The 26,902-nt window shown below is 39.6% G+C and overlaps 1 protein-coding gene and 1 long non-coding RNA gene across 6 annotated transcripts in view; one reads left to right on the top strand and one right to left on the bottom strand.

Moving 5' to 3' along the window:
* Positions 1–26,902, bottom strand: part of LOC117981663 (uncharacterized) — a 111,936-nt gene that overhangs the window by 21,325 nt on the left and 63,709 nt on the right. The window lies entirely within an intron of this gene.
* The window catches only part of TEK (TEK receptor tyrosine kinase), a 122,537-nt gene that overhangs the window by 60,660 nt on the left and 34,975 nt on the right, over positions 1–26,902 (top strand). For 3 of the 5 annotated variants that reach the window (XM_008956111.5, XM_003830698.6, XM_008956112.5), the window contains 7 exons: positions 2,844–2,975; positions 3,450–3,590; positions 10,444–10,572; positions 13,667–13,818; positions 15,719–15,863; positions 20,763–20,924; positions 22,722–22,856. In XM_008956111.5, coding sequence (XP_008954359.2) covers positions 2,844–2,975; positions 3,450–3,590; positions 10,444–10,572; positions 13,667–13,818; positions 15,719–15,863; positions 20,763–20,924; positions 22,722–22,856 — 996 coding nt within the window. The remainder of the gene's footprint in view (positions 1–2,843; positions 2,976–3,449; positions 3,591–10,443; positions 10,573–13,666; positions 13,819–15,718; positions 15,864–20,762; positions 20,925–22,721; positions 22,857–26,902) is intronic. The other 2 variants (XM_034967271.4, XM_034967272.4) reach the window with 1 other exon arrangement.

The raw sequence follows: 26,902 nt of genomic DNA, 5'->3' as shown, positions 1-26,902 counted from the left end.
AAATGAATAAGAGATAGCAATCATTAGAGGAATGACAGAGAAACCCAGGTATTTAGACCTGAAGACTTAAATATTTAATATTACAAATACTTGATATAGCTGGGGAAAACTCAGGACAAATCATTTTCTTTTCTCAGGGCAAATCATTTCTAATCTCACATGCTCTTTATTGAGACATACCTGAGACTGGGTAATTTATTAAGGGAAGAGGTTTAATTGACTCACAGTTCAATATGGCTGGGGAGACATCAGGAAACTTACAATCATGGCAAAAGAGGAAGCAAACACATCCTTCTTCACATGGCGGCAGGAGAGAGAAGAATGAGAGTGAAGGAGGGGGGAAGCACCATATAAAACCATCAAATCTCATGAGAACTCACTCACTATCATGTGAACAGCATGAGGGCAACTGCCTCCATGATTAAATGACCTCTTACCTCCTACTGGGTTTCTCCCACAACACGTGGGGATTATGGGAACTACAATTCAAGATGAGATTTGGGTAGGGACACAGCCAAACCATACCAGAGGGGGACACTAAGGACTCTTAATAAATTTATGGGAAAGCTGAAAAGTGGCTGGGTACGGTGGCTCATGCCTGTAATCTCAGCACTTTGAGAGGCACTTTGAGCTCAAGAGTTTGAGACCAGCCTGGGCAACATGGCAAAACCCCATCTCTAGAAAAAATACAAAAATTAGCCAGGCATGGTGATGCATGCCTGTAGTTCTAGCTATTTGACAGGTTGAGGTGGGAGGATAGTTCAAGCTCGGGAGGTCGAGGTTGCAGTGGGCCAGGCTAGTTGAAAGAGCAAGACCTTGTCTCAAAAACAAAAACAAAAACAAAAACTATAAAGCAAGTTCCAGAAAAGATAAGCTTCAAGGAAGAGCTGAGGCTCAGTTGTGGTGGGTGTGGGGAGGTAAGGGAGTGGGCTTTCTCTCTAAGATGCTGCTTTTACCATATCTCAGCTTCAGCAATGTTTCTTTCACTTCCAAATTTTGAATTTCCAGGATAAATAATCAGATTGGCCTAACATATATTAGATGTCTATCAGCCTAGACCAGTGAGCTATAGACAAGGGTGGAGTCTACACATTATAGGCACTAGAAGCTCACATTTTTACAGCATAATCATCCATATAAAAAGGGGGATCACAATGAGTAAAGCAGTCTCACTGAAACGTGTCTGCTCTAGGGGGATGAGTTGGACCTCTTGGGTTAGACTAACATCTGCTTAAACATTGCCTCCTGTAAATCCCACACTTCCCAGGTCATTTAACTCTTATGTGTGATTTTTATTTTCAGTTTTGAAAAATCTAAGAGTTAGAACTAGTAAAAACTTTTTTTCTCCATTATAACTATTGAAGTGGGGGCATAAATATCACCATTACATTTTCCTGTAATTTTTACAGGAACTTCACAAATAGAAAGAAAATGATTTGCCCTGAATTTTCCCCAGCTAGATCAGGTTTTCATAATATTAAATATTGAAGTCTTCAGGTCTAAATGCCTGGGCTTCTCTGTCATTCCTCTAACGATTGCCATCTCCAATTCATTTGCTTTGCGTTATGTTCCCCCATTCATTTACCAAAATGTGTTGGTCATAACTCTGTGCCAAGAATTGTGTTGGTGTTGAGAATACAGGATCATAAGATAAATCCCTGTCCTTTGGGTCATTCCCAATCAGAGTAGGCACATGTATAATTAGCTAAATAAATATTGAAAAATGACAATATAAGTATGAGAAGTGTGGTTCCTCTAGTTTATGCTCCATGCTTAGCCACCTCTATGGACATAAAATATAGCATGGTATTTTATAGGCAGGACTATTTGGGCTTGAGTCGAGAGGAATCTTTCCATGTACCCAGGACCTGTTTCCTCCTGGATGACTACTGTGCTTGACTTCTATTAAATGTCAGAGCAGGCTTTGTGTAATATGAATCTTAAAAAATATAATTTATGATGATAGAAAAACTGCAATATTCAGCTTCTAGTAGCTTGCCTCACAGCTACCTTTACATGAAGTTTCTGTGGACTTGGGAGACGCAAGTGACATCCCCTTTTATTCCACTACTCAGGAGAGTCTGAATGTCAAGGAAGCAATTTGCCTTTATTTCATTTAGCTAGTTTCTCTGGAGTCTGATATAACACCATGTACTAGGTGTACTCAGAGGATAAATGGGGTACATCTTCTAGGAAGGTCAGACATACCTATACATGTTGATATATAGTTGTTTGAGATAGGAAAACCAAAGTGTTTTTCCTAATCTCTGCTCTCACTGAACACAACACTTCTGACACCAATGTGCACAGATTACTAGGCCACTTCTAGAATTTCTCATTCAGTAGGTCGTGGTTGGGTGGTTGGGTGGGATCTGGGGTTTGCATTTCTAACAGATTCCCAGATGATGGGGATGCTACTGGTCAGAGACCACACTTTGAAAACCACAGCTCCAGCCTGTAACCATACCTGCAGCTCCCTGGACATGCCATGCTGTCTTCCCATGCCTTGTCTTTGCCTGGAAGACACTCTCCAGCCTTATGTTCTTTGCTACTTAGTTGGTCCTGCAGATTCAGCTTGCATACCATATCCTCTGGGAAGCCTTCCTTTATGCCCTCTTCTATCCACCAGATACAGTTAGGTACTCCTTGTCTTTGTTTCTGTCGCGATTTCCTGTTTACATATCTGTCTCCCATATTAGACAATGAGCTTTTAGAGAGCAGAGCCTGTATTTTATCTTTATTCACCATTGTCTACTGAATGACTGACACACAGTAGGTGCTCAATAAAGATGTGTTGAGCGAATGTGCTCTACTCATCACAGCCTTGTTTTCCTTAACAAAAGGATGTGAAGCCCAGAAGTGGGGACCTGAATGCAACCATCTCTGTACTGCTTGTATGAACAATGGTGTCTGCCATGAAGATACTGGAGAATGCATTTGCCCTCCTGGGTTTATGGGAAGGACATGTGAGAAGGGTAAGTCAAGAGACTTGATAAGTAAGCTGTGGATTTAAAAAGCCATTGTTGCTGGATCTAGAATTTTAGATCTGGACACAGATGGGAATGGAAGCTAAATGGCCTCTGTTAGGTCAGCTGGTACCTGTGTGTGAATTAGAAAAAGGTGCCTTTTCCTAAAGGTTCTTTAATGCCAACCACTGGAAAGTTATAATAAATATACAGATCCGTGATGTTTACAGTGTGAATGCTGCCCCCTAGGTTTGTGCACTGCACAAACCTGCATGATTGTGAGTGATGTCCCTGATGTCTGCTCTGTGGGGCAGTTTCATTATCAGTAAAATGGGCCATAAGGGTGTGTTCATCCTCCCATGCCACAGCTGAGATTTGACTGTTTCCCATATTCACTAGACTAAGAGAAATGAATCTAAAGAATTATGTATTTCAAGGGGTTGCATATTTGACTCTGAATCATCTTTTCTTTTCCTCCCAAAGCTTGTGAACTGCACACATTTGGCAGAACTTGTAAAGAAAGGTGCAGTGGACAAGAGGGATGCAAGGCTTATGTGTTCTGTCTCCCTGACCCCTATGGGTGTTCCTGTGCCACAGGCTGGAAGGGTCTGCAGTGCAATGAAGGTATGCACCAATCACACCCTTGGACAGAAAATGTTCTAGCAGGTATATAAAGGAGATCCAGTTTGCTGTAAATCACAACATCGGATATACCTGGACTGCTTAGCTACCCACTACTGGACAACAGGATTTTGAATCATGGATGTTTACATCCAATGTTAATTATACTTTCACAATAAAAATCTAGACCGCATAGAAAGTACTTCTCATAACTATCATCTGGGGATCTTTACTAAAGCACGGATTCTGATTTGGTAGGCATGGACTGGGGCCCGAGGTTCTGCATTTCTAACAGGCTCCCAAGTAGTTCTGATATTATTGGTTTTCAGACCACGCTTTGAGTAGGAAGACCATAGAAGACTTGTTTTTTTTTTTTTTTCAGTGAATCATAAAGTCACAGCTTTAGCCAGGCATGGTATCACATGCCTGTTGTCCCAATTATTCAGGAGGCTGAGGCAGGAGGATCCCTTGAGCCCAGGAGTTTGAAGCTGCAGTGAGCTATGATTGCACCACTGTACTCCAGCCTGGGCAACAGAGTGAGACCTCGTTTAAAAAAAAAAAAAATCAAAATCAGAGCTTTTATGTCAGATCCAGACAGGATTTGGGGCTCAAAAATTGAAGAAGTTAAAATCTTACCTGCCGTGGACCTTATGCAAGTAGTACTAACATCATCTACTCAGAGTCCCTCTGCCCTTTGTAAAACAAGCTTTCCCATTTGACCAGGCTGTGTGGAGTGCATCTGACATCCACTTTTCAGTATGCGTTTCACATCTACTGTTGCATAGTAGCTCAACATGAACCTGCAGACAAATGTGACAGAACCTCCCTAATGTATATTAATACTGTGAATTAGCCAGAGCTCAAAGGCTTTTCAGTGTTTATCTCACAAAGTCAGCGTTTCCCATATCCGGCACTAAAGGTAGCTACGATGGGGTCCCAGCAACTTGATAACAATGCTCCAGGGCAGAGCAGTTCAGTAGAAATATAAGCCATCCACATATAGAATTTAAAATTTTCTAGTGTCCACATTAAAAAAGTGAGGAGAAATAGGTGAAATAATTTTGATCTATTAACCCAATATGTTAAAAATATTATCAGTTCAACATGTAATCAATAGAAAAAAGTATTAATGAGATATTTTACATTCCCTTTTTCATAGTAAGTCTTTGAAATTTCAGTTTGGACTAGCTATATTTTAAGAGTTCCATAGCCACACGTGGCTAACTGTACTGGACAGCATAGCTCCAGGGGCTTGGAGGAGGAGGACAAAGAGGAGAGTTACACAAAAGTAAGCTTCAGCCACCTGCAATACCTCATTCAGTTCCCTCTAAATGCTATGTCTGCCCCCCTGGAACATGCAGTGAGCCACAGCAGTGGAGAAATCCCATCTGGCCTCTGAAGTGTGTATGTTAAGGTAAAAGGTGACTCCAGGCAGGGGGCAGATCCCTTCTTTTTTTAAAAAAATTAAAATGTTACGCAAACTATGAACACTTTGCTAGGACCCAGGAAGCGGTGCATGCCAGCAGTCTCTAGAACATAAACTTCATCAGCTTTGTAGTGAATGTGTCTCTGGGCCCAGGTTTTTTTGTTTTTTTTTAAATTCTTTTTATTATTATTATTATTATTATTATTATACTGTAAGTTTTAGGGTACATGTGCACAATGTGCAGGTTAGTTACATATGTATACATGTGCCATGCTGGTGTGCTGCACCCATCAACTCGTCATTTAGCATTAGGTATATCTCCTAATGCTATCCCTCCCCCCTCCCCCCACCCCACAACAGTCCCCAGAGTGTGATGTTCCCCTTCCTGTGTCCGTGTGTTCTCACTGTTCAATTTCCATCTATGAGTGAGAACATATGGTGTTTGGTTTTTTGTCCTTGCGATAGTTTACTGAGAATGATGATTTCCAATTTCATCCATGTCCCTACAAAGGACATGAACTCATCATTTTTTATGGCTGCATAGTATTCCATGGTGTATATGTGCCACATTTTCTTAATCCAGTCTATCATTGTTGGACATTTGGGTTGGTTCCAAGTCTTTGCTATTGTGAATAATGCCGCAATAAACATACGTGTGCATGTGTCTTTATAGCATCATGATTTATAATCCTTTGGGTATATACCCAGTAATGGGGTGGCTGGGTAAAATGGTATTTCTAGTTCTAGATCCCTGAGGAATCGCCACACTGACTTCCACAATGGTTGAACTAGTTTTCAGTCCCACCAACAGTGTAAAAGTGTTCCTATTTCTCCACATCCTCTCCAGCACCTGTTGTTTCCTGACTTTTTAATGATCACCATTCTAACTGGTGTGAGATGGTATCTCATTGTGGTTTTGATTTGCATTTCTCTGATGGCCAGTGATGATGAGCATTTTTTCATGTGTCTTTTGGCTGCATAAATGTCTTCTTTAGAGAAGTGTCTGTTCATATCCTTTGCCCACTTTTTGATGGGGTTGTTTTTTTCTTATAAATTTGTTTGTGTTCATTGTAGATTCTGGATATTAGCCCTTTGTCAGATGAGTAGGTTGTGAAAATTTTCTCCCATTTTGTAGGTTGCCTGTTCACTCTGATGGTAGTTTCTTGCCCAGGTTTATAAGAGTACATTTCATGAACTCATCTCAGCCCATTCCTGGCTCAAGAAATCACCAAGATTTTATGAATAGAACCGTTCTAATATTCTTCCAGACTCCTTTCAACAATTACTATCCTGTTCATTCCATCCAAAAAGCAGTAGGAAAGCAAGGAGACATTTCTAACAGTAACTACTTAAGGACATGGTCTCCTTTAATAGTCCAGGATTTAGAATAGTCAACAATAGATTGTACATTGGCAAGTTTTATGTATCAGGGCTGGTTTCTATCTGAGGAAATAAGCAATAATAGAAATTTTTGAAGCAAATAGTGGGGACAATAAAGAGAACAGGGGAATTCCACTGTGCAAATATGTGATAATTCAAAGTCATTCAGAACACTTTGCCAGGAAGAAAGTTCTAGTGTATTCTAGAAACTAAAAAAATCAAGGCTTCGTGATATTTTAAGGTCTTCTGCCATCCCAACAGAAACTTGATTTCAGTAGTCAGATTTCCTTTATGCTTATTAATAGTTCTTAACCTTTCTACCATCTGCTTTGAGTAACAAGTTGTGATTAAGTTTTTTTCCAGCTTTATCAAGGTCTAATTGCTAAATAAAAATTGTATGTAGCTAAGGTGCAAAATGTGATATTTTGATATATCTATACATTGTGAAATGATTACTGCTGTTAAGCTAATTAACATATCCATCACCTCACACAGTTATCTGTGTGTGGAGGTGTGGTGAGAGCATTTAAAATTGCTCAGCAAATTTCAAGTGTACAATACAGTAATATTAAGTTTAGCTACCACATTGTCTATTAGAACTCCAGAACTTACTTATCCTACTGTGTAATTAAAAGTTTTTGCCCTTTGACCAACATCTCCCCATTTCCTCCACCCTGTAGTCCCTGGGAACCACTATGCTACTCTGCTTCTATAAGTTTGACTTTTTCAGACTCCACTTATAGAAGAGATCTTACAGTATTGGTCTTTATATGCCTGGCTTATTTCACTTAGCATGGTGCCCTCCAGGTTCATCCGTGTTGTTGCAAATGACAGGATTTCCTTCTTTTCAAAGGCTGAATAATATGCCATTATATATGTGTACACACCACATTTTCTTTATCCATTCATCCATGGATGGACAAATGGTCAAGTCCATATTTTGGCTACTGTAAGCAATGCTGCAATGGACATGAGAAAACAGATGTCTCTTTGAGATAGTGATTTCATTTCTCTTGGATATATACCAGAAATGGGATTGCTGGATCATATGGCAGTTCTATTTTGAGTGTTTTGAAGAACTTCCTTATTGTTTTCCATAATGACTGTACCAATTTACGTTCCCACCAACAGCATACAAGGGTTCCCTATTATCTACATCCTTGCCATTCTAGCAGGCATCATGTGATATCTCATTGTGGTTTTGATTTTCATTTCCCTGATGATCAGTGAGGTTGAGTATTTTTCATAGACCTGTTGGCCATTTGTATGTCGTCTTTTAAGAGATGTCGGCTGGGCACGGTGGCTCATGCCTGTAATCCCAGCACTTTGGGAGGCCAAGGTGGGCGGATCACCTGAGGTTGGGAGTTCGAGACCAGCCTGACCAACAACGAGAAACCCCATCTCTACTAAAAATACAAAATTAGCCAGGCACGGTGGTGCATGCCTTTAATCCCAGCTACTTGGGAGGCTGAGGCAGGAGAATCGCTTGAACCAGGGAGGTGGAGGTTGTGGTGAGCTGAGGTCATGCCATTGCATTCCAGCCTGGGCAACAAGAGTGAAACTCCATCTCAAAAAAGGAAAAAGAAAAAAAAAGATGTCTATTCAGGTCCTTTGTCCATTTTTTAATCAGGTTGTTTTCTTGCTATTAAGTGGTTTGCGTTCCTTATATATTCTGGATATTAACCTCTTATCAGGTGTATACTTTGGAAATACATTCTCTTGTTCCATACATTGTTTCTTCACTCTGTTGATTGTTTTCTTTGCTGTGCAGAAGCTTGTTAGTTTGATGCAATCACATTTGTCTATTTGTGCTTTTGTTGTCTGTGCTTTTGAGGTCATATCCAAAAAAATCATTGCCCGGATCAGTATCAAGAAGCTTTTCCCGTCTGTTTTCTTCTAGTAGTTTTACAATTTCAGGTCTTATGTTGTGTCTTTAGTCAATTTTGTTTTGAGTTTTGAATATAATGAGATGAGGTTCTAATTTTATTCTTCTGCTTGTGGTTATCTAGTTTTCCCAGGACTATTTATTGAAGAGATTATCCTTTCCCTGTTGTGTGTTCTTCATACTTTTGTTGAATCTGTTAACTGTAAATGTGTACATTTATTTCTGGGCTGTTCATTCTGTTCCGTTGGTCTATATGTCTGTTTTTATGCCAGTACCATACTGTTTTTATTACTATAGCTTTGTAATATATTTTGAAATCAGGTAATGTGATGTCTCTAGCTTTGTTCTTCTTGCTCAATATTGCTTTGGCTATTCTAGGTCTTCTGTGGTTCAATATAAATTTTAGAATTGTTTTTTCTATTTCTGTGAAAAATACCATTGCAATTTTGATAGTGATTGTATTGAATTTGTAGATAACTTAGTTGTGATTGATACTAAAAATAAAGACTGCATTTTAGCTGGGTGAATACAATACAAAATCAAAACAAATCATCAGAGCCCCAAAAGACAAGCTTTTGCATTAATTTTTGGTTAGAAGCCTTCTAGTAATGTTACAGTTGACCAAAATAAGGACACCCAGTTAACAGAATCCATTTGCCATGCACCAAATTCTAAGAATTGTCCTGGCAGGTTTAGTGAGCTCCAAGGGAAAATAATGCTTCTACCCTGTCCTCCCAGGAGCTTATTACAAGTATCAAAACATAATTTGAATGGCTTAAATATTCTACTATAAAGAAACAGTCTTAAAAAGCTAACATTTTAAATTATCTTGATTTTTAGTTTTTAGCAGTTTAACCATGATGTGCCTATGCATAGTTTACTTTAATTCTGCTAAGGGCTTAACAAATTTTTGAATGTGTAAATTTCAACAAATTGGGATAATTTAAACCATTATTTCTTCAAATATTTTGTCTAACCCTTTCTCTCTGGTCCTTCTTGGACCTCCAGTTACATGTGTGTTAGATGTTTTGTCTCTTGGGTCCCTAAGGATTAAAAATCATTTTTTTCCAACCTTTTTCCTACTTTTCTTCTTTAGATGGGCTATCTATTGATGTTGCTTCAAGTTTATTGACTCTCTTTTGTTATCTCCATTCTGTTGCTAAGTCCATACAGTGATTATTTGATTTCAAATATTGTGTTTTTCAGTTTTAGAATTCCTTTTGCTTTTTAAAAATAGTTTCTATTTCCCTGCTGAAGTTTCTCATTGTTGCATTTGTTATGAACATATCTTCTTTTACCTTACTGAGCATAGTTATTATAGTTGTTTTAAAATTCTTGTCTATTCCAACATCTGAGTCATCACAGTTGGTCTCTATTTATTTTCTTTTCCTTTAAAAAATGGGCCTTACTTCTCCATTTCTTCTTTGGATTGTATCTTGAACATTGAAAATGTTACATTGTGGAGACTCTGGAATATGATACATTCCTTTTAGGAATGTTGATTTTGTTTTGTTTTAGCAGGCAATTAACTTGGTAGGATTCAAACCTCAAACTCTCACTGTTAGGAATCAGGTCAAACTCAGTTTAGTTCTTTTATCTTTAGCTGGGCTGCTTTGAGTCTATACTGAGCATGCATGGATCAAGGATCAGCCGAAGATCTGGGACTTTTCTCTGACTCTTTCTGGGTTTTCCCTCTCTCTCCAGTGGCTGTGGTTTTCCTGACTCTGTCTCTGATGCATCAGGCCAGTAGACTGCAGGTTTTCTTTGGAGTTGCAGCTTCCATACGTGGTGTCAACTGTACCTAACAGTTAGGCTAAAAGCTGAAAATTGGGAAACACATCATTCCCATCTTCCAAATTTCAATTCTCCAGAATCTTCCAGGTCTTTTTTCTTCCTATCCCACTCTTAAGTGCTTTCAGGAAGTTATTTTCTAAATGTAGTTGTACCTACAAGAAAGTTGGCATGATAGGAGCTCATTCAACTTTTTTTGGAAGCATAACTCCCCAGCTTTTTAAGTTCCTGGTAATTCAGATAAATTACCCCCTACCTTACATAAATCAGCAAAGTTGATGGCTTAGAGAGAAAAATAAAACTAAACACCTGCAGCCTTAGGTTTCCTCTCTTCCCCTGGATTAATACTGGTTTTTTGATGTCTTTGTTTACAGCATGCCACCCTGGTTTTTACGGGCCAGATTGTAAGCTTAGGTGCAGCTGCAACAATGGGGAGATGTGTGATCGCTTCCAAGGATGTCTCTGCTCTCCAGGATGGCAGGGGCTCCAGTGTGAGAGAGAAGGTAAAGCAAGGTAACACTGTAGTCAGGGCCATGTTCAGCATGTCTGAACTGAGCTTTGGTAGTGTAATTCTTGTGCCGGCATCCTAAGATCCTCAAGCCTCTTTTGTTTCCATCCAGAAGTTGGGAATAGCTTATCCTAAATCCTAAAGCACAGCATTTTAATTCTGCTCTACTGACCCTAATAGTAGGCTTTATTTGTCTTTGCACTAGGCATAAACCACGTGCTCTTTGTAGCAGCTTAAGTGATGACTGGCCAGCTGAGAGCTCTCCTACCTTTTCTGCTCCCTTCTCTAGGACCAACCTTTTCCCTGGACATGCGTAACAGAGAAAGAGCAATTTGGGATGGATTTAGACAGGGGATATTTTTAAAGCAATAGAAAGAATAAAACAAATAGAAAAGATTATGCTCAAAATGAAATTTTATGTCATTCTAGTTCAGAAGTTACTCTTCAGCAGGAGTCAGCAAACTTTAACCCACAGACTAAATCCAGCCCACTATCTTTTTTTAAACAGCTTTATAGAGATACATTTTTTATATTATAATGTTCAACTTTTTAAAATGTAAATTCAGTGGTTTTTAGTATATTTACAGAGCTGTGCAATCATTGCCATAATCTAATTTTACAACATATTCATCATACCAAAACAAACCTTGTACCCATTAGTAGAAACTTCCATTTTCCAATCTTCCTAATTTCTGACAACCATTAATTTGCAGTTGACCTTAAACAACATGGGGGCTAGGGGTACTGACCCTTCTCACAGTAGAAAATCTACATATAATTTTTGACTCTCCAAAGACTTAACTAAACTACTAATAGCCTTCTGTTGACGAGAAGCCTTACCAATAACATAGTCAATTAACACAGAGATTAGTATCTGTATATATTTTATGCCTGCATGATATACCTTTTTCTTAATTTTTTTGGTATTTCTAGGCTACACAGTTTGTCTGTGGGTTTTTTCAAATTATCCTAAATCTCCAAAAAATTTTCCAATATATTTATTGAAAAAAATCCACATGTCAGTGGACCCATGCAGTTCAAGCCTGTATTGTTCAAGGGTCAACCATATCTTCTGTCTCTGTAGATTGCCTGTTCTTGACATTTTATATGCTGTAAACAAGTTTGTATAATATGTCGTCATTTGTGACTAGCTTCATTTGCCACACCTTTTTTGAGGTTTATCTATGTTGTGGCATGTATCAGTACTTCATTCCTTTTTATTTCTCACCATCTGTTATTATAAAGAAAAAAATTTTGGATCACAGCCACCTCCATTCATTTATAGTATGTCGTCTGTGGCTGCTTTTGTACTACAAGGGCAGAAAACATGGCTTGCAAAGCTGACTGTATTTGCTCTCTTTACAGAAAATGTTTGCTATCCACTGTCCTAGAATATACTTTTTAAAATTAAAAGAAGCAGACATATGTATTTTCAAACTTAATAAATATGTATTGCTTTTTCAATCATATAAATATAAATGCCATTGAAATAAATACATATCCAGTGAAATCTACACTCACAATAATACAGCTATGGCCTTTTTTTCTGTTACTTTTGGAAATCAGAACAAATATTGGGAGTGGGGGTGGGATGCCAGTAAGTGTTTTCTCAAAGTCCTTAAACTTTATATTTTTTCTTCTTTTGCCAAGCCTGGACTTTACTACAGGGCAGGAATCAGGGAGTGGTTAGAAAGGGAAGGAAATGCCATGGGGCTACTAGGGGATTGTATTGAACGTGGGCAGCTAAGAAGTTTAAGAATTTGAATTTTGTGCTTTGTTCCTTCCTGTCTGTTCCCTTCTGCTGATGCTGCAAAAGGAGTGCATTCTGATGGGAGAATCTAAGACAGGTTAACCAGGGTGTCACTAGGGCTTTCAGAGAGTAGCTCCCTTCCCAGATTCCACTTTAGCCCAGCACATCCACCTTCACCCCCACCCAGCTTCAGAAAATACAAGGGGGCGATGAAGGAAAGAAATGCTTTAAAAGTGTCAAAACATGTTTTTCAATTCCTATTCAAATAGCTACTTAGGCTGAAAAACTTGGCACGTTTTCCATAATCTTTCCAAGTTTACAGATACATCAAGGAATAACCTTGTAAGTATTAGACCTCTTTCCCTTCTCCTCCACACCTTTACCCATTTCATTCTAGGCCTGAGAAGTAGGATATCAGTATAAAATATCATTATTGACCCCGCCTCTTCCCACCACCGATAAGAAACAGTCTGTAGTTACTGCTGCTCTGAGGGCACCTCTATCGCCTACATTGTTTACTGAGTGTTGGACAATTTTCAAACATGTCTCACATTCAATTACAAATAGTCCACAGTTCCCTGAGTCCCTATGGTTCAGAATAAAATTGGTATATTTCAGGGTTATTCATTCTCTACTGTGTAGATATTAGGCAAGAAATCCTGACACCATTACCTTTATTGACACCACAGACATTTTTCCTTCTTTCAATATTGGCAGCAACATTTTTGATTTGGCTGTTGAGTGGATACTGATTTGGGGAAGTTATATTCCACTTCTTTGATGTACTTCTTTTGTGAGCAACTTTATTCACCTTTTCCTCTTAGTTATCTGCTATTTGCAGACTTCCCAATGAATGAGACATCTCTCATATATCTAAACTGAGGTCAATGCTGTTGAACAGCAATACCATGGGGTTATTTGATGAGTGGAGGAAGAACTAGTTTTTTGTCTGTTGTATTTTTGTAATCATTCGTGTAAAAAGAAAGAGGGGGATTGAACAGCAAAGTCTAGGGGAGATATGGCCATGATAATCATTTTAATATTGAGACTGTTCCTCCCTGGTCCATGAAAGGAGCACAGCCTCATGGCAAAGGGCGTGGACTCTGGATTTATAAAGATCTGAGTCTGAATCTGGTCTGTGAGCCTCTGTCTCCTCATCCATAAAATGGGAGAGCACAATATCATCCACATCACAGGTGTCTTATGTGATGACAAAACAGTAAAATATTTGCAAAGTTCTTGCCCAGTGCATGACTTACTAAAGTAGCTATTTTTATTATTACTACTGCTGCTGGCTCTGTTAAATATTAGATTTCACAGTGCTGTTTTCTTCCTTCAGGCATACCGAGGATGACCCCAAAGATAGTGGATTTGCCAGATCATATAGAAGTAAACAGTGGTAAATTTAATCCCATTTGCAAAGCTTCTGGCTGGCCGCTACCTACTAATGAAGAAATGACCCTGGTGAAGCCGGATGGGACAGTGCTCCATGTAAGAGCCATTCTTAATTTGCCCTTCTTAAAGCATGAGATGCTTCAGTGTAGTAATCACCCCACTAAATGATAGATACCATTCAGTGCTTTTATCCTCCTAGGCTAGTGTGTTGTTGGCTTTGATAAAATGCCCTATTCCTGGAGAGGCAGAACTGACTCACTGCAGCCTCACTGATTTCTTCTGTTGGCCAGTACTGCTCTGCAAGGTTGGGAATATGCCCCCTGTGGAACTGACAGAGCTGGGTGCCAAGGATGGCACACATCCTGCAGGACTGTCCAGCTGGTATGGGGAGAAGTACGTGTCAATCTGTGCAAAGCTTTGCTCTCGCAGTGTCCCCATATCTCATACTACTCATATCAGGAGAGTAAGGTGGTGTTGCAACCCATGAATCAGCAGATTTACGTGCTACCAGGTGCAACCAGGACATGGAGTTTTGATGACCGGTCCACTCCTATTATGCTCTTTGGAGCAGCAGTTTAGGGGAGCATAGAAGAGGAGAGTTCCCCAGTTCTGAAACTACAATCCACGGGGTCCCTTAGGTCTGAATGCATTCATTGGGTTTCTCCCCACCTCTTCCCTTTGCCCTCATTGCTGATGCTCACCCATGGTTAGGTAATATCACAGCAGTTCTTTTTTGTTTAAAAGGATCAAGCTACTTTTCGAACATGCTTTCCTTCTCTCTCCCAACTATACCAAATGCAGCAGAGACAGGAGCCACCCCAAATTTCTCTTGTGTTGAAAGTGATCCTTAGGATATTGATGTATTTTTAATCTAAAAATTTAGAAATACTTATTATCCTATTTTTCTATCAAAGATGACCAAAATCACCTTGACCAGAGGCAGGTATGAGTGACCTTCTGAGGGAAGAATATGTAGAATGTACCATTACTAGGGTCCACGTTTCAATGTCCCTGATTCCACTCAAACAACCCATCAGGTAGAAGAAGCCAATTGATGGCTTCCAAAATCTTGTTGGCTTTTTCATGAGTTAATGAAAGTAATGGCTACTATTTAGTAAGGTTGGCCATAACTATATGTAACTTCTTACTTAACATTGCCTAGTCTCTCTCTCTCTCTTTTTTTTTTTTTTTTTTTTTTTTTTTTTTTGCGGAAGTGGGAACTGGCTGGGTGAAGTTAAGTAACTAAGGAATTGGTCAAAAATGGCAAAGAGGCCAGATACGGTGACTCATGCCTGCGATCCCAGTGCTTTGGAAGCCTGAGGTGGGAGGATCACTTTAGGCCAGAAATTTGAGACCAGCCTGGGCAACATAGCAAGACCCCATCTCTTAAAAAATAAAAAAAGAATTAGGTGGACATCGTGGCATATACCTGTAGTCCCAGCTACTTGGGTGAGGTGGGGGGATCACTTAAGGCCAGGAGTTTGAGGCTGCAGTGAACTATGATCACTCAACTGCACTCCAGCCTGAGCCACGGAACAAGACTTTGTTGTCTCTCAAAAAAAAAATGGCAGAGGTCCATCTCTCTTCAGAACCCTGGATTTTTCCAGTACTCTCCACTTGACAGCCTCTCAAACACTTAGGAAGTCACTTTGTCCTCCCACGCAGCCATCTCTGTGTTAGATAGGAAAGGAACAAATCTTATGAGGAGTACTTTAAAAGAAATCATGCTTCAGGTGTCTTGCTTGTAAGTGTTTACCCCGTACTCCTAAACACACAAATACAACAGCAGGATCTGACAGGGCATCAATCCAAAATAAACTTTCAGGGCTACTACAATAGCTTTGGAAATAAGCCAATAATTATATTAGCATTACATTTAGCTTCTTGATCTCTCCTAGGAAACTTCTTATTAAACAATGAGATGGGGTCAATGTTATGGACCTTTGCGTTTATGCCTCCCTAGAAGTTTTTATTTTTTTGTATTTGACCTTTTCAGCCAAAAGACTTTAACCATACGGATCATTTCTCAGTAGCCATATTCACCATCCACCGGATCCTCCCCCCTGACTCAGGAGTTTGGGTCTGCAGTGTGAACACAGTGGCTGGGATGGTGGAAAAGCCCTTCAACATTTCTGTTAAAGGTAAGTTCATTTCCCAGAAAAAGGGATTGTGTCCTTGATGCATTATGTTTTTGTATTGCTGCTTCTAGACAGAAATGTATGCGACCACTAAAATACCTTTGGGGTAATTTCCAGGATAGTAAGCCTTTAAAAAATTATATGCATGAAACTAGAGTGAAGAAATTAAGAGTATGAACTGTGGAGTCACACAGCCCCAGGTTTGATTTTGTCCCTAACAGCTCATAATCTTGTGGGTGGCCTTGACCAAATGAAGTTACCTTTTTGAGTGTCTCTATATTTGCAAATGAAGCATAATTTAGGTACCTCTTAGGGTTATTGTGAAGCCTTGTTAAACACATACAATACTTGGAGTTGTGTCAGGCACAACATATCTGGTAGTGATTATATTTCACAAGAAGGTTAGCATTGCCGTTGTGACTTCCTATTCATTATTGTAGAGAATTATTTGGAGAATCCCTATTTTGAGGATTACTCACTTAATAAGAAGCCCAGGCTATGCTATATAATTAACATGAATGTCTTTTCACATTCAGGGCTGTGGGCATTTTTCCTGCTATAAATTAGTATTTCAAAATTCAAATTAATCTGAGTGTTTGTGTGTAGATTTGTGGCTTGAGTGGAAGAACTAAAATGGAGGTAAGTCCATGTTAACTTGGCTGGTGTACGTAGCTACAGCAAGGAATTTTAAATCCGCAAGTTACTTAATCACCTGTTTAGACAAGAATACCTAACAGCTCTCTGGCATATATTCTAGGAAAGATACTAAGCTAAGATTACTTGTAATTTCTGATACATTGTAAATGCTCTGTAAATAGTTGCTGTCCTGTATTGTTTAGAGAATAATGAGAAGAAAAAAAGTCTGTGCATGTTCAGACACAATTTGTTTTCTGAATATTTTTGATCCACAGTTGGCTGATCCACAGATGTGAACCCACAGATACAAAGGGTCAACTTTATACAGTAGCACACATTGTAAGCACAAATCTTAGTATTAAACCTGGATCTTCTGACTCCAAACCCAGCACTATCTCTTCTGGACCATTTTCCTTTCTGAGTCTCTTGTGTTACAGAGGAGGAGACTGTGAGGTGACCAAAGTTGATTTGTATTTGGCCCCCTTTCGTTACTTCATTAGTAATCTCTTGGGAGATCTCAGAGGTAACTTCTATAAATGAAATGCTGTAAATACTCAGAACATAATCTGTTTTTTAAAGGCCAATAACAACAGTTGCGTAAATGCAACCCCATAGATTTGGATTCTGTGCCCTGAGAATCCATATGAACCACCTCAGAATCCTCCTTCTTATTATTACTTTTGGTAATAGGAAAGAGCCCAAATCTGTTTTATTTGGTAGAACATTCACATGATTAAAATAATTTCTTGCATCTTGCATGTTCTTGGAAGAAAGGAAATGATATGCAGACAAGAAAAATTACCCTACTTTTAAGCTTCTGGGAATGTTTGCTACCCATGGACATACGTCCAAAACAAACCATGTGGTGAATACACAGAAGAGTCACTGGGTCTAGTTTTTAGTTTGTAGTGAAAGACATGGCACACAACATCAATGTGTAGAAGCTTCTCCAGTCCTAAGTCACTGCTGTCTCTTTGCTGTCACATTGACTGGCAGCCATAAAATGTAAATAGCCATTAGGGAATTTAATCAATTTAATCAGCATCTTTTATTATAGTATTTACAAAAAACAGACACTAGGCTTTAACACCAGTGTACAGATTGATACAGTCACTTTGGAAAACTGGCAACTTGTACTAAACCTAAACATTTACTTAGCCTGTGAACCAGCAGTTCCACCCCTAGGTATATGCTCAAAAGAATGGCTGTATTATGTTCAAAAAAGACATCTTCAAGAATGTTCAGAGCAGTTGTATTCATAGTAGCCCCAAACTGAAATTAACTCAAATGTCCATCAACATTAGAAAGGATACACTAATCACAAATTGTAGTATATTCATATGTATTAGTTTGCTAGGGTGCCATAACAAAGTACTACAGGCTGAGTGGCTTAAGCAACAGGAATTTATTTTCTCATAATTCTGGAGGCTACAAGTCCAAGATGAAGGCATCAGCAGAGTTTATTTCTTCTGCGGCTTCTCTCCTTGGCTTGTAGATGGCCACTGTCTCCCTGTATCTTCACAGGGAGATTAAATTAGGACACAGGTACAGGGTCTTCCCTTTGTACTTGTGTCCTAATTTAATCCTCTTACAAGGACACCAGTCATATTGGATTATGGCAAACCCTAATAAACTTATTCTAAATTAATTACTTCTTTAAAGGCCTTATGTCCAGATACGGTTACATCCTGAGGTACTAGGGGTTAAGACTTTAACGTGTGATTTGGGGAGAATACAATTTAGCCCATAAAATCATGCAGAGGAATATTAAACAGTAATAAAAAAGAATTAATTTCCGCAACAGTATGGATGAATCTTGCAAACATGATAACCAGTGAAAGGAAGTACATGCTTTATGATTCCATTTATATAAAGCTAAAGAACAGGCAATACTAATCTTCAGTCACAGAAGTCAGAATAGAGGCTACCTCTGGGTAGAGGATATTGACTGGAAAAGGGCACACAGGTGCCTTCTGGAGGGCTGGGAATATTTTCTATCTTAATCTGAGTGGTGGTTACATGGGTGTACACATAGGTAAAGTCCCTTGAGCTAAATACACTTAAGATATTCACGCTTTACAATATGTATGTTCCATCTCAGTAAAAATGATTAAAAGGCAAAAAATAAAATAGTAGATTACTAAGAGGAAGCCTTTGTAGCAATTTTTAAACCCTTGTAAAAGTATCACAGACTGACATTAATGGCTGTAATAAAATGTGCATCTGCTGGTTTAAAGAAAGGGGTGGCCTTATTTTATCACACAAGGAAAGCATTACTTGAACAAATTTACTTACAGCACTGCCCTCCTTTCTAGCCTAAGTGAAATGTGTACTCAGACTTATCTAACTTAATATTGGCTTGATCTGCCTCCAGTTAGGGGATACTGCTTCTTACTGGCTTTATTATCCTGACCTTGGACAACTTCCTAAGTCGTCACTTAGTCAATAGAATTTACTTTAGGCCTATTATGTTTCAGCCCCTGTTCTAGGCACTGGGAATAGAGCAGTGAATAATACAGGGGGAAAAAGACTCATCATGGAGCTTACATTCCCACAAGGAGATAAACAGTGAGCAAATAAATAAGTAAAATGTACAGTTCACTAAAATGCTGAGTGTCTTGGAGAAAATTAAAGCAGAAATGGGGGTAGAGAATGCTGGGGCAGGGCTGGAGTGGTGACTGTAATTTTAAATAGGGTAGTCAAGCCTTCCTGAGAAGATATTTAAGCAAAGACTTGAAGGTTATGTCTAAGGAAGGTGAGCCAAAGCATTGAGACAGAAAGAAAAGGAAAAATTACTGAACATTGCAATGTCCTCTGAAATCTGAAAGGTTCTGCATTGTATAATACACACTCTTGGGGAGGAAAAACAAAACGAGTTATGCATTTCTAAGAAGGCTGGGCCAAGGGAACTATAGAGCTCATTGGATATTCACTGCACAAACAATAATTCAGCACCTGGTCGGTGCTGGTGAACAAATACACAGTCTTTGCCCTAATGGAATTTAGAGTGTAGTGTGGTGTTTCACAACCTTTTTATTACCATCCCACTAAGGAGCTCTTTTAGAAATTGTATTCCAGAACTCTCCCTCATCACCATAAGATTTTATTATCACAGATGTACTTTATATCTCTTTATGTACTATGGCTCTTTGGCGGGCTGCAACCCATTGTAATATCTAAAATGTTTGCATCCTCCAAGAACCAATTTTCATTGTTTCTGGGGCGCTGTCATCCCCATTGAGAATATGTGGTCTTTGAGATGGGGAGATTGTTTTAGATGATCTGAGTGGACCCGCTCCAATCCCTTGAGTCATTAAAAGTAGAGAAACTTTCCTGACAATAGTCAGAGATGTGGTGGTCAAAGAAGGATCAGAGAGGCCTGATGTTGTAGACTTTGAAGGGATAGGAAGGAGCCTTGAGCCAAGGAATGCAGGCGGTCTCTAGAAGCTAGAAAGAACAAGGAAACAGATTATCTCCTAAGCCTCCAGAAAGGAACACAGCCTTGCTAATGCCTTAATTTTAGCACAGTGAGACCCATGTCTGACTTCTGACTTCTAGAACTATAATAAATTTGAGTTGTTTGGCTGAAAGAGAGAGATATATATAGAGAGAGAGAGAATGAATTATGATCTAGAAGAAAGACCAATATCAAATAATCAAATAATCATACTACAAAGAGTAATAAACCCTAAAAATCACCATGAAGGAAAAGTAGAGGTTCTGTGAAAGTATACAATACCTTAATTCAGTTTCTATGATAGCCACCTGTGGAATATTCACATCAGAGCTAAGAATTAACTGGGAGAATAATGGGAGGTGGAGCATTCCTTGCAGAAGACAGACATCCACAATCAATCTAAAGAAAGGAGGTTCGTGCTTTGTTAGTTGGATGAAGTGAAAGGTCAGTGGGACTGGAGGGTACTAGGTGAGGGGAAGAGGAGGCTGGAGAGTGGGCAGGGGCTTAATCACTCAAGGCCTGGCTGGTCACGGTATGAATTTTTGGTTTTATCCTACATGTGATGAGAATCCATTGAAGGGTCTTGAGCAAAGGGGCTCATTTATTTTAAGGAAGCACTTTGAGGATAATGGGTTGGGGAAGCAAAAGCAAAGCAGAGAGCTTAGAGAGCAGGTGATCTCACTGAGTCTGAGCAGAAAACTTTAAGAGGACTTTGTTGGACATGTAAAACATATCTTCTACCTCTACCTAAGAACAATCACAAAACCTCAAAGCCGAAGGACTAATCTGCCTTCTGAAATTGTATTTAGTTCTTCCGAAGCCCCTGAATGCCCCAAACGTGATTGACACTGGACATAACTTTGCTGTCATCAACATCAGCTCTGAGCCTTACTTTGGGGATGGACCAATCAAATCCAAGAAGCTTCTATACAAACCCGTTAATCACTATGAGGCTTGGCAACATATTCAAGGTAAGCTTTGGACAGGATAGATGCCAGCTGGGTATGTGGCACCAGGAGAATTATTTTTCTCCAAATCTAGAAATTCCCTTCTCCCTGCCTCAATCCTCTACATCAAGGTGGTGGCTGTTGCAGAGGATTCTGTTTCAGAGTATTCAAGAGAGAGTGCAGGGGGCCCCTGAGCTCTGGGGCTAACTTTCTGAAGCCACTGTGTGCTCTAGAACACAGAACCAGCTCACACCATGAGTTACTATCTATATCAATATTTCTTTCTGGATCTCCAGTCCTGTTTTTAGTTATTCTATCTTGGCTGATCATGGGGAAAGGCACTTGTTTATGCCATGAATATGGTAGCAGGAAAGTCCAGAGCCTGCTGGAAGGGCAGAGAGGCTTAATCTGCCTAAATCCTGGGGGTGATTGTTGCTGCTGTATTGAGTTGTTTATTCCTTTTCTCATTTCATGTCTTGCCCTGTCCTGCAGACTCTTAACACAGAGAGATTTTTGAAGGAATTTGAACCTGCAAAGTTTGGGCTGTGGCAGACTGGAATGGGCTCGGGGGAGGACAAGGACAGGCAAAGAGAGCTACAGACCCCTCCCCTAACTTCCTGAAAGAAAAAAATAATTGAACAAAATGTGACAAAATGCCAAAAGTTCATGAAAACAGTTGAATTTATTTTGAAACACAAATTACAATTATATTTGTTGTATGATAATGTAAAATCACAATTTTAAAAAGCAAAGAGCATTATCAGTGACCATGCTGCTTCAATTGGACCATCCTGTAAAAAGACCTGCCACTAACATGCTTGTAGGCAGCATGTCCTCCTCCGCCCATACCTTTGTCTTACTATGCCTATGATTTCCTTAAAATGACCCTCTATTCACTATATGGAGATAATTAAGAAAACTATGGAAAAAAAAAAAGAGAAGAGGAGGAGGGTTTGGGGCTGAATAACACTAGCTGACCTGGGTAGACCGAATAAAATGGTATTATTACTGAGTCCTTCACATACTATTGTAGATTCTATCAAAATTCAGAATTCCAGGGATGTCAGGCTGATTTGCTGAATTGCTGTTTTGAACATCAATGGCTAGGTCTTTTGCTGTCATATGGTGGTAATAATCCACCACCTTTGTCTACAAGTGGACATCCACAAAGTGGTCTTCTAAGAACTGTTAAACACATCCCAGTTTTTTTCTTACCAAGTAGGAATTTATCATATGATAAGGCAGAAATTTATCTTTGCAGTATCCATGGAGAAACAGAGGCTGACTAAAGCAAATAGGTAAGGAGAAAAGAGACAGATACCATTTGTTTATGGGTGCTATTTTCGAGGACTTCAGAATGCTTCATTGTAATATTATGACCATTACAAATCAGTTTTCTGGTCATTTTGAGCAAACCTCCTAAGCATCTTTTTCTCTTGATAGCTTGATTGCAATCAGTGTACACACTTGAAAACAGTAGCAATTAAATTATTTTAATTGAGTATTCCCCCAATCTGGTATTCCATATAGATTTGTGAGGTTTTATTCTACAAATGAAAAGACAAAAGCACCAGAGCAGAAATGTGTAAGTGGCACAGAAATACACACTTTAATGTGTACCTTGTAACCTGGAAACATTTCAAAAGCCTAATTTTCCTCATATTAGGAAGGATGAGGCCTTGAAGATGGAATTGCCTCTCTGTTTCACTAAGACGTAGTTTTGAAAACCTAAAATTAGTTCACATCGCAATAACAACAACCCCGGCTTAAGGAATGTAGGAGAATGCCAACTTAAGTTTCCTGGACGTTTTCTCTTCGCAGTGACAAATGAGATTGTTACACTCAACTATTTGGAACCTCGGACAGAATATGAACTCTGTGTGCAACTGGTCCGTCGTGGAGAGGGTGGGGAAGGGCATCCTGGACCTGTGAGACGCTTCACAACAGCTTCTATCGGTCAGTGGAAGCCAACAGGCATTTATTCATGAGCTGGGTGGGAGGGGGAGGAAGGGGAAAGAGGAAGGAAGACCAGGAAGGGTGGTGGTGGGTGAGTGGGTGGGTGGGGATGGAGGTGGCAGGAGTTTGCTTTTGAATGGGTGGGAAAGTGACAGGAAGGCTAGCAACTTCAAGCCAAACTGTTCCTTTATTTGGGTTGGACTCCTGGTCTGTCTCCCTGGGGGAGGAGGTCTGCAGCACTCTGTAGGGACAGAGAAGGAAGCAGATGAGCCTTCAGGAAGGCAAGGCCTCCCCTAGGAGCTGGGATTTACACAGCAGCAACTGTGCTGAGCTTCAGCTCCTGCATTTTATCACTGGCTTCCTGTTTCCATCTTAAGGGCCCAGACCAGGCTCTTGCCACAGGCATATTTTAGAAGTCCCAGTTTATTTATTTTCAAAAATAATTTCCAATTTTTCAAAGTAATTCATGGTCAGAGTCATGACATCAAATAGAATAAGAAGCTTTTATCTAAAGAACAGCATTCTCCTGCTCCACCCTCCACCTCCCAGTCCTGCTTCCTATAGGTAGCCACTTTCATCTCCTTAAGCTATTTCTTATATTTACCTCCCTTTTCTAAATCAGTGGTTCTCAAACCTAAGTGTCCATCAGAATCACTCAGAGAGTTTGTTAAAAGATGTTTCTGGGCCTCATCCCCAGAGTTTCTGATTCAATGGTTTTGAGGTGAGGATGGGGCCGGGATTCAATAATTTGCATTTCTAGTAGGTTCCCAAGTGATGCTGCTGGTCCTGGGTCCACATGTTCTAGATAATAAGTGTAAAATTATTTCTTGATTTATCAATGGTGTTTGGTATTGACTGGCCTTCTATTGCGTTAATTAACTTTGTGAAGCCTCCGTGATGCTAACCTGACCTCCAGCTTTCTGTTACCCAGGTACCCTCCATTGAAATACTGGAGTGATCTTTTGTAAGGTTCCATTCCTGGTTCTTTGAATTGTTCACTGTGTATAACCATTCTGTTACTATCTCCTGGTCAGTGCTTTATACTTTCAACTTCATATATATTTGATTTATATCACCTGGGAAAGTAAGAATTATCATCTTCCCTATTTTATAGATTGAAAAGTAGAGACTCAGAGTACTTCATAACAGTAAGATGCATCACCATACTAAATCTTGGGGCTTCATATCTTTGTCTTTTAGAGCCAGGATCTTGCTCTGTCACTCAGGCTGGAGAGTGCAGTGGTTTGATCAACACTCATTACAGCCTCTATCTCCTGGGCTCAAGTCATCCTCCCGAGTAGCTGGGACTACAGGCATACCACCACATCTGGCTACTTAAAAAATTTTTTTTTGTAGAGACGGGGTCTTGCTTTGTTGCCCAGGCTGGTCTTAAACTCCTGCCTCAAGCAGTCCCCCAGCCTTGGCCTCTCAAAGTGTTAGGATTACAGGGATGAGCCACCACTCCCAGTCCAGGCTCCATATCCTTTTGTTTCTCCAATTATTATTTCTACCTAGAATCCCAAAGGCACCAGCTTATTATCCCAGTTCACATATTTGCCTGTGTTTTACTCCATTTACTAAAAGTAGAAGGATATGTTATGATTGAGTGAAAAAACCAGGAAGAACATCCACTTTTCTTCTGCAGAGATTGTGCACCCTTAACAGAAACATCCTTCCTTCACACCGCCCACCTAGTTTTTATGTTACTAGCAGCATCCTTAAAGAACCAAATGAGACTCAAAAGCTACTCTGAGGCTTATAGAAGCATTACACACAAGTAAGAAATGGCTGCTTGGGGACCCACCTGGTTGTGAATATAAAAAATAAACCCAGAAACTATATAGAGAGGAAAAAGGGACCTCTACAACCATGACCCAAGGGATCCCTGATATGTCATCATGTTACCGCTAAAAGGCAAATGGTAGTTAATTCTCTCTCAAGTCACTGTTGGTGAGTCAAAAGGGGAAGAGCATAAACTGACTCAGATGGAAAGTATTTATGGAACAGAACATAAAACACTTCACAGCCCCACACTGTACTGTCTTCAGCCCTCAGAATGTGTTCCAGCCAGGAGGTCTCTCAGAATATTTCAAAGTAGTTCTCAGGGGTAGGCGGGAAGGGGATTATTGAAGGTTCTTCTTTTCCCATCATTTGAATTTTGCTGATGTTTGCTTTTCATTTCATCTGGCAGTTGCACTGTTTATGTGTGTTGATTGAGATGGTGAAGGCCAGGGAGTCCAGGAGGGGAAGGAAGAGAACACTTTCTGAACATAGTGCAGAAAGGGGCAGACAGGGAGGCGTATGGGGCAATCATGTTCCCAAAGGGCGGGAAAAGGGGAAATGACTATTTATTGAGTTACTCTTCTGTACCAGGCACAGGATTAGGAGGTGTAAATGTATTCTCCAAAATATCAACTCCCCATTCTCCTTTGTCATTGCAAACCTGCCTAAACCACTCTGGGTGGCTATTTTGGAGGTTAAACTTCAGAGGTTAACAAGAGGAGATGGCATCACCTCTCTCCATTTGCAAAGGTTACAGAGAAAGGGCCATCAGACCTTTTGCATAATGGCAAGAAAATGCATGCCTAGCTGCTGGTTCTCACTAGTCTGAGGGTAGTCAGAACCAGGCTGGTGGGACTTAATTCCCAGTAGATGGAAACAGACCCTTCCTCTCACCTCGAACCAAGAGTAAGAGCAGTGTTTCTCAACCTTTAAAAAAAAATGTATTGCTCATCCCCAGTGAGCTGTTTCAGATACGTTTATCCTAGTAGATCTTGCCTCCCGTGAAATTTTAATACCACAGATATGCTCTATATCTGTTTCTGTATTATGGTCCTCTGTAAACAATTGTAGTAATCTGAAATTTTCTCATACACTAAGAACAAATTTTTTTGCCCCATAGGAGTGATTGTGTCCCTACTGAGAATGCATGAATTACTACTGAGAATGCATGAATTAGAGGATCTCTATCCTACGTTTTGGAAGGACTTCATATCTGGAATTTAAAAATCAATTTACTATTATTAACTGAAAACACACTATTTCCTCCTTTGTCCAGTGACATAAGACATCTTGAAAGAAGGAAGGGAGGGAGGAAACCAGTGTTAATAGAGCCCCTAACACCTTCCAAGCATTTTCACATCCATTGTCTCACTTATTACTCCTGAGTCTGGAAGATGGATATTTTAATTTTATTTTACAGGTGAACTTGGAGAGATTATGAATTTGCCCAAGGTTGCAAAAGTAAAGTGGCATGTTCCTGTCTCTCTGATTTTAAAACCCATATTTTTTCTATTCAGTGATATCTTGGTAGCCCAGGCTTCTGTGGGTGATTATGGCCAGGTATCACGTAGTCATAGCGGATACCTTGATGTGATCAGAGCAGGAATAGGCCTGGCCCTGCCACCACAGCTGTATGATTTCTGAAAATCTTGCTAAGGGGAAGGAACCCCTAAATTGCTTTACAATGTATTGCTCAAAATGGTAACAGAAACAGTAAATACTCGCCCATAATCCCATAACCTTGGCAAATCTACTGTTTTGATTTTTATCAGTTTCCTTCCTATCCTTCACCATTGTAGACATAACTTTTAGCATGCCTACATGTACTTGAAGTCTTTTTATTGGGCTTTCATACTTTTCCTAGTTATCTATTTTTCCACTGAATGGCTATATCATAATTTATTAAAGCAGTTTCCTATTTTGAGTGTTTAGGTTTCTTCCAATTGTTTGCTATTATAAATAATGTAATGAATCATTTTGGTAGGAAAAAAAGTATCATATGGGCCACTTGCTTGTGTTTCTTTGATAGCTTATGAAGTTGTATCTTATTCTAGAAGCCAAGGTTACTCTTAAAAGGTGCCCTTTAGCGCTGTCATTGCCTCCACCCTTGTATTAGTCTGTACTTGCATTGCTATAAAGAAATACCTGAGACTGGGTAATTTGGAAGAAAAGAGGTTTGGCTTTTTACCAAACCAAACAGTAAAAACAGTAACCATTGGCTCATGGTTCTGCATGCTGTATAGGAAGCATCTGCTTTTGGGGAG

The sequence above is a fragment of the Pan paniscus genome, chromosome 11 (genome assembly GCF_029289425.2).
Source record: "Pan paniscus chromosome 11, NHGRI_mPanPan1-v2.0_pri, whole genome shotgun sequence".
Classification (NCBI taxonomy): domain Eukaryota; kingdom Metazoa; phylum Chordata; class Mammalia; order Primates; family Hominidae; genus Pan; species Pan paniscus.
The sequence above is the reverse complement of the archived record's forward strand: the minus strand, read 5'-3'. Positions and strand labels throughout refer to the sequence as shown.